This window comes from Manihot esculenta, chromosome 4 (assembly GCF_001659605.2).
Source record: "Manihot esculenta cultivar AM560-2 chromosome 4, M.esculenta_v8, whole genome shotgun sequence".
Classification (NCBI taxonomy): Eukaryota; Viridiplantae; Streptophyta; class Magnoliopsida; order Malpighiales; family Euphorbiaceae; genus Manihot; species Manihot esculenta.
Window position 1 is genome coordinate 28,395,245 of NC_035164.2, and position 8,758 is coordinate 28,404,002.

General features: G+C 34.8%; 1 protein-coding gene across 1 annotated transcript; it reads right to left on the minus strand.

Moving 5' to 3' along the window:
* Nucleotides 1-422: 422 nt before the first annotated feature.
* On the minus strand, nucleotides 423-3,691 carry LOC110612897 (NADP-dependent D-sorbitol-6-phosphate dehydrogenase). The gene is made up of 6 exons (XM_021753740.2): nucleotides 3,437-3,691; nucleotides 2,511-2,605; nucleotides 2,288-2,405; nucleotides 1,695-1,827; nucleotides 855-1,074; nucleotides 423-761 (listed from the first exon to the last, which is right to left on the minus strand). Exons 1-6 carry the CDS (start codon nucleotides 3,567-3,569, stop codon nucleotides 531-533), a joined length of 930 nt encoding a protein of 309 aa, XP_021609432.1. The 5' UTR covers nucleotides 3,570-3,691; the 3' UTR covers nucleotides 423-530.
* Nucleotides 3,692-8,758: the final 5,067 nt, after the last annotated feature.

The following is an 8,758-nucleotide window of genomic DNA, read 5'->3' on the forward strand; positions in this document are numbered from 1 at the left end:
CATTGACTAAAAAATAATTTTCCCTATTAATATTTTTTTTAAAGGAAAACAATTTATTAGCTTTATACTTGTAGGCACTAAATTCAGAATTTAATTTATCTATTTACTTTATGATATTATTTTAGAAAATTACCGCATAAAAATCTTCACAAGAACAGGAATTTTCAAATGAACATGAGGAATAGGCCTAATGGATAGTGACAATGGGTAAGCTAGAAGAGACTGAAGAACACAGTGGGTCAAGTGATTGAAAAGCCTAAGGCTCACTCTTTCTGCACTTTTCCTGCCTTATGTAAATGGTGCACAGATCATATATGCTGCTATAGTGTAAGCAACCATCTTGCTATTATTCCATTTATTTATTAAAACTGGAGAAAAGAGATTTTTTTTTTTTTTATACTTTCTTAAAAAGGAAGACAAGGTTGAGAATGTTATCAATCATAATATAGCAGATGCAGTTGAAGGGAAGTGTTCAGTTTGGTCTTATTCTCTGCATAAACATTCCAAAAAAGATAGAACCATTGATATGCTCAAGCATACAGATTAATTCCCCAGAACTTCGCAGGCTGGTTGGTTCGGTAGCTCTTGTCTATGCTTTTGATCAGTTCCATGTCCTCTTTGCTCAACTCGAAATCAAATACTTCAAAATTCTCCTTCAGTCTCTCAATCTTGGATGACTTAGGGATGACCACTGTGTTTCGCTGGATGCCCCATCTCAGAACAATTTGAGCCGCAGTTTTCTTGTATCCCTCGGCCAAACCCTTAACGACAGGAAAATGGGAAATCAACATTTCATGATACAAGAATGCTGCCATGGACAAATTGATCTAATGTACTTTAGACAGTGAACTTACTTTGAGAACAGGATCATCCAAACATGATACTGAACCAAACCATTCAGTATTAGCCAAAGCACCTCCAAGAGGAGTGTGAGCCGTAATGCAGATTCCATGCTTCTGACAAAACTTGACAAGAGAATCACGCTGGAAGTATGGGTGTGTTTCAATCTGATTCACAGCAGGCTTCACTTTTGAATAGGCTAAGCAATCTCTAGTAAGAAAGATGTCATAGTTGCTGCATATAAACTTCTTATCAGAACACAACTCCAAATCTAAAAATTGATCTTTTGATATGCAGGAAATCTGAAAACTATAAACTTCTTATCAGAACACAATTCAAAATCTAAAAATTGCTCTTGATGTGCTGGAAATTGAAAACCAAATTAACAACCTCTGCACCTGAATTTGATTTATATCTTGGTTATCACACCAGACAAGACATGTTCTAAGAATTCATAGTGATATGTTTCCACTCAAGCCAAAAAATTCCCATTTAAAGCAATACAAAAGTATAGGATACTGCTTTAGCAATGTGTCTGCATCATTCCAGAAGAGAAAAGTAATAAGACAGGCAAAAAGAAAGGAAGAAAAAGAATTATGCATATCTATGATATTCAGTGTGACAAATATCCAAGGTGGTCAGACTCTCACTGAACCTATTAGAGTCATTTTGTGGACAGTTGACTCTCTGTTAAAAGCACATAATTAGTAAGGACAATATGATGGCTGGAGAGCCAATTAAAGAAATTTTTTGAACAGCCACAACTACAAGAATTGTTATCTTCATTTGCATTATATAAGTTTCCAAGATACCTAACAAAGCAAGCAACTACAGAAATTATACAGTCAGTGCACCTGATTCCGATGCTACGAACTAAACCCATGGAAACTAGATCTTCCATAGCATGCCAGGTAGTTTCCAAGGATATAGTTGTGTCTATATCCAGCACCCCGTCCTCGTCCAATGCACTGTTAGTTGTACCAACTCCTATATGAGGATGCACATACAGAAACTATTTTCAGAATTACAAATTATTTTCAGGGTCAACATGTAAATTAATGAAACAAGAGAATTTTGCTCTATTGCAATTTCCTAAATGCTGTTCGAAACTGTAAATCCAATATGAAAGTGACACATGCTAATTGGAAAATGCAGTATACATCAACCAGTTTTTTAACTAGTGAATATTATAAATCATTCAGTGTAGGTCTTTCCCCATTTATTACATAGTGAAGATTATAAATCTTTTTTGTCATAATTAGGAGTTCAAGACAGCATATGCCACAAACATTAAAAAATTTTCATGCATATTCCCTGACAAATAATTTACATTAAATTTTGCTTATCCAGCCAAACATGCCAAACAACATAAAGATCAGACTCCAAATCGACAAGTCCAGATTAACATATAGAAATACATAATAACGAAGAGAGTGAGGAGAAGCACCAGTATGCTTTGTGGCAATGGGAAAGTGAACAAGGAAGAGATCCAAATAATCAAGCTGAAGCTTTTTTAAACTATTTTTGCAGGCCTCAATAACATGTCCATGGTCTGAATTCCACAGCTGCAAAAACCAGTATAAAAGAGGGAAAACTGTCATTCTCAGTAAAATATGGAATGTCTATTTGATAATAAACTAAAAAGTGGGGGAAAATGTGAATGAATCAACCTTGGTGGTAATGAAAAGGTCCTCCCTCTTGACAAGCCCAGTCTGAAAAGCTTCAGCAAGTGCTTCCCCTACTTCTGGTTCATTCTGGTAATCAGCTGCAAGAAAACATCAAATCGTTAAAATATCATTTGATGAACAAGTAGAGGTATTGCCCAAATGGACCAGGAATAAACAGCTAATCTTATGTATTAAGTTTTTAATGTAGAACTATCCATTGCATTTGCTCCCTCATAGTTTTTCATGAATATTAAAGGCACAAAAAGCAAAATTTTCTGGAACAGAAACAAATTCCATTGAACCTTATGTTTTATCAGTCCAACCCTCTGTTTGAAATTCAATTCAATTGATTTCTTTTCTAACGATTCTCTTGTTTGGAATGAAAGAACAATTTTTTTTAATTTTAAAAAATTTCATTTTAAAAGAAGTTGAAATGTTGTATGATTTTGCAATAATTCTTTTGAATTCTTTTCTTGAATCATGCCAAACTAAGGACTCAGAATTCATCAGTGGAGCAACAACATACACATACACAGGAAGAAATTTTTATCAAGAATTATTTCCATTTAAAGCCTAATTAAATTAAAAAAAAAAAAGTAATGCACTTATTACTAAAGCCAAAAAAATAAAAATGAAAATATAAGCTTTTATTGCCCCATAGCTCCCAGGCAGTTAAGCTTCAAACCCTGCTTCCCCTCCCTCTACACAAGAAGGAAAATCAAACAGACTAAGATCTTAAGTACAAATTAAAGAAAGACCACATATTTATGGACCACCAAGTAGATTTTTGCATAATTAGCCCAACTAAATGAGTACCCATTTGGATTTTATGCAACCAAGAACTAAAGATGTTACTTCACTTGAAGTTAAGATAATAACTAGACACAAACCCACAATTAAAAACTAAAAACAAGAGTAGAGAAAGGTACCAGCACAGTCAAAATGGCGATAGCCAATCTTGATAGCATTAATGATGAGGTCTCTAATCTCTTTCCCTTCCATACGCCATACACCCAGACCGATTATGGGCATTTTGAATCCATTGTTGAGTGTAATAGCCATTTCTATTCAACTCCTAAAGCTTCCTCTCCGCTCTGCAGGTGTTGCGATTGCCGCTCAAACGGATGGCTACTGGTTTGGATTATATGATTGATTTGTGGAGATTCTTCAGGCTGGGCTACGTTTTTATACAACTAGTGGCTTGCCCGCAGAAAATTAAATTTTTTTATATTATTATTATATAATAATTTATAAAATAATATTTTTTAATAAATTCATCCGGTTATTTAGAGCACAAAACATTTCCTCTCTCATATGCATTTTGAACTTAAAATTACTAATTCATGAAAAATGAAATATATCATTTTATTTTATCTCTTAATATGTAAAATAATATAAGAAAAAAAATTTTTTCACAAAACAAAATATTTAATTTATTAATATACTTTATTTTATATATTAATTAAATATGCAACTTATCACCTATAAATAAAAAATAATTGTGAAAGAAAATAAAAAATTCAACTAATATTCAGAATTTTTAATTTTAAAATAATAAATTTACATCAAATTTAATTATATTAAAGAAAATTTAATTTTAAAAATTTTTAATATTTAAATAACTTTTTATCTAACTTTTATCTATTCAATTCTCTCAAAAAGAATTGAGTTAGCTAGTAAATTATGCAGTCAGGAAAAAAAAATAATATTTATCAATTATATTATATTACATATAATTTTAGATAATAAAAACTTTTTACATAATTTTTTATCATGAGATCGTTGTTAATATATATATTTATTTTATTATTTAAACATTTTTATATGGTGGTTACTGAATTTTTATAAATGTATTTTTAATGTTTTATTTATTATTAAAATAAAAACTATAATAATTTTTTAATAATAAAAGTATAATAAAATTTTTACTGTCAAAGAGATCAATACAATACAAAGTTCAATATAAAGTTCATTGGTCCAATCCCAAGAGTCTAAAAAAATAAATTAATCCAACCACATTTTCAATGCGGAATATACAATTCAAAACGTATAACCAATACCTACAATCCAAAATGCACACTCAATACACAATTGATCAAAACTTTTGTACAAAGATAATATTTGTTGTTGTTGTATTTCACAATAAAAATTATAACCTTTTTATATATGGAAATCAAGTATATGATTATACAATCCTAAAATTAAGTAACTAATCCATTTATCAATATTTACTTCCTATGTTAACATATTTATTTCCTATAACCTATAACACTCCCCTCAAGTTGGAGTATAAATGTTAATCATGTCCAACTTGTTACATATATAATCAATTTCAGCCATAAGGATAACAAACCCAAAATAATTAAAATAAATAAAAGATCAGAAGAATATAACCCTTGAACAGTAACTCGTGAACAGTAGTATCTGATGAACCGTACTGAATGAAGCCGGATATCTCCAAATGTTACCCTTTATGAGTAACCCAAATGAACAGAGCCCTAAATCTCCAAATGTTACCCTTTATAGATAACCCCGAGACCCCTAAATCTACAAATATTACCCTTTATGGGTAATCCAAATGAACAGAGCTCTAAATCTCCAAATGTTATGTGGGTAATTCCGATGAACAGAGTCCTAAGTTTCCAAATATTACCCTTTACGAGTAACCCAAATGAACAGAGTTCTAAGTCTCCAAATGTTATCATTTATGGATAACCAAAGTGAACGAAGCCCTAAGTCTCCAAACGTTACCCTTTATTGTAACTCAAATGAACAGAGCCCTAAATGTCTAAACGTTACCCTTTATTGGTAACCCAAATGAACAGAGTTCTAAGTTTTAAACGTTACCCTCCAAATGTTACCCTTTCTTGGTAACTCAAAAGAACAAGCCAAATGAATAGAGTCCTAAGCCTCCAAATGTTACTATGGATAACCCAAATTAACAATATCAAAAAATGCCTCCACCCTGTAATACCCGACTAGACTCCGGTATCGGAATTCCTACCGTCCGGTGGAATCTCGGATGTCGAAAGCCTCTAGTAGGGTAGAATCATGTTTTCATAAAATGTTGTAAGGTATTTCATGGTTTTAAGTAAAATGGAAATGAGTTTTTGCATAAAAATAATCTTGGAGGAAAACTCAGGTTCGGCCGCCGAACCTCAAGTCCGACCGCCCAACATGTATACCTTCGGGAGCGCCTTTAGGCCCCCGAAAGCATAAGTGAGGAAAGTCCAGGTTCGGCCGCCGAACCTCAAGTTCGGCCGCCGAACCTCAAGTTCGGCCGCCGAACATGGCATGCATGCGGAGGCACGTTCGGCCCCCGAATATGGCCTGGCCAGCCACTATAAAAGGGTCCCTTAGCCGAAAACGGGCGGGCTTTTTCCCCATTTCCGGCCAAGGTGAGTTCTCCGCAACCCCTCACCGATCTTGAGTCTTTTCCTTCAGATCTTTCAAGTTTTTCACTAGTTTTCATCTTGTTTTGAAGATTTCCGAGTTTTGAGCAAGTTTTGGGAGCTTTGAGGTTCAAGAACTCAAATCTCTTCCAATTCCAAGTTAGATCGCCTCCACCCTCGATCTTCAAGAGGTAAGAGTCGATCTCTAGTTTACATTATGTTTTAAACAAGTTTTATGCAAGTTCTTGGGGTAGAAAATGCATGTGTAGCTTATGTTGAACTTATGGGTTTTTAATGTGATTTTGGAACAATGTGGCTTGCAAATGTATGTTGGATGTGTTATAGATGGGGTTTTAGTTAGTTGTTGCCCCTAGGAACTTGTATGCTTGTGTATGAGTGTTGTAGAATAGGTTTATGCATGTTTGGATAGTTTTGGAGGCATAAATGCATAGGGGAGCTGAGTTTCTGCTATTCTGGGAGAAACTAGGATCGGCAGCCGAAGGAACTTTCGGCCGCCGAACGTGCTTGCGGAGGCAGCCTTCGGCTGCCGAAGCTTGCCCCCGAAAGGAGACTTTCGTCTCTGTCTGGGAGTTTCGGCCGCCGAAGGTGCCGCCGAACCTGCCTGACTTTCGGCTCTGGAGGGACTTTCGGCCGCCGAACCTGCCGCCGAAAGTGCCCTGTCCAGCCCTTTCTTGCATGTTTTTCTATGATTATTCCATGATGTTTTAGGGGGTTTTTGGGGAATAGTTTAGAGTTATGTTCATGTATGTTTGGTCCCTCATTTGAGTCCACCTGTGTAGGTTCGGACCCGAGGAACCGAGGACCCCAGCAGTGAGTCTGTTGCCCCAGTGTCTGGTCAGAGCTATCCAGAGGTGAGTGGAATAAACCTATATGTTTCAAGTAAATCAATTGTACAGTTTTGAGCACGTTCATGCATCATGAATGCCATGTGATGTTTTAGGTTGTTTGTATTAGAATCCACGAATATGTTGCATTGCACATTTTAATGTTGATGTGGATGAATGTTGAATGATCCATAGCCCTCGATCTATGATGTGATGATGTGATATGTACGGTACGGAATGTAAGACCAGTGGGACCCATTCTACGTTCGCTGGCACCATGTAAGGGAAAGACCAGGACCCATTCTATGTTCTGGCACAGTTGGACCATGTTATGTTATGTTATGTAAGGGAAAGACCAGGACCCATTCTACGTTCTGGCACAGTTGGACCATGTTATGTTATGTTATGTAAGGGAAAGACCAGGACCCATTCTACGTTCTGGCACAGTTGGACCATGTTATGTTATGTTATGTAAGGGAAAGACCAGGACCCATTCTACGTTCTGGCACAGTTGGACCATGTAGAGGGCTGATGGTGACAAGTTCATCCTTGATGTGATTAGCTGTGACGTGATGCATTTCATGTTAACATATGTTTTAAATGCTTTAATATTCTGCTCACTGGGCTCTAGTAGCTCACCCCTCTCCCATTTTCCCCAGGATTGCAGGTACAGGGTAGACCAGGAGGTTTACAAGAGTAATGAAGTCATGTGAATGTAATAGATAGTGTGGACATGATAAAAGTATTAATGTTATGTAAAAGTACAGTTTCAGTCATGTAATGATATTGAGGTTTAGAGATTGTGCTTGACATTATGTATGAGGTATCCCTTTTAATACATGATCTTGGATGTTTTATAATGTTCATGTAAGCCAACTCATCTTATGATGTATCGCCCATTGGGGCATTGATGAGATCCCACAGAGGGGTCATGATTATGATTATGAGTATGTTCAGTGCATGCACAGGTTGAGTTTGGCTTATGAGTGAAAGAAAAGTTTTAAATTTTTATGTATGTTGTTGATCATGTATGGGATTAATCAGGTTCGCAGGATGTATGTTTGGCTTGCTACGGGTCCCGGCGACCTTAAGTCGACCTGGATCCTAGCGCCGGTAGCGGTCCGATTTTCGGGTCGTTACACACCCAATACCCAAACAGCAAAAGAACCACAAATCTGACAAGGGGCTGCAAGGCGACTTTAGGTGGACATTGAGAGACAAATATTACCCTAGATGAATAACACAAAAGAACAAGAGCCCTAAGTCTTCAAAAAAATTTAAATCTTTAATGAGGCTCCGATACCATGTAGAAAGATAATATTTATTGTTGTTGTATTTTACAATAGAGATTACAACCTATTTATACACGAGAGACGATATCTAAACAGGAAGAAAAATCAAATCTATAATTATACAATCATAAGATTAAGCAACTGATCCATCTATCAATATTTATTTTCTATAACCTATAACAGTTTTAAACCGATCCAATATACTCTAATAAACTTTATAATATCTGAGATATTGTAGGGTTAAGACAGGAGAGGAATAATTGAGAAACAACCATATAAATCAAATCTGACAATGACAAAAAAAATCTCTTAGTTGTCATTATGGGAGTGTAAGCCGTGTAGTCTCAAGATGCAAATGTTATACCATCTAAAATCTTCCCAATAATTAGAAGATAAAATTGTTAATCCTTAACAACATCTAGACTTAGAAAATAAACTTTCACCCTTGATTTCTATGGACCCGCAAAAGAAATAAAAAAGAAAACTAAAATCAAAAGAAAAAAATCACCCATCTGACTTAGGCAATTATTTGTACAAGTTTAAGTGATTGATGAATTATAATTTTTATTAATGTGTTTAATAAACTGAAGTTAGTAAAAAAATTAAAAAGAAATCTTATTTTTCATTGAATGTTTTCTAATTTTCTTGATTTCCTCATTCTCTTTTAATAAGTTAAAAAATTAAAAGCATGATTTTATTATTTTATAAAATTATAATGCAAA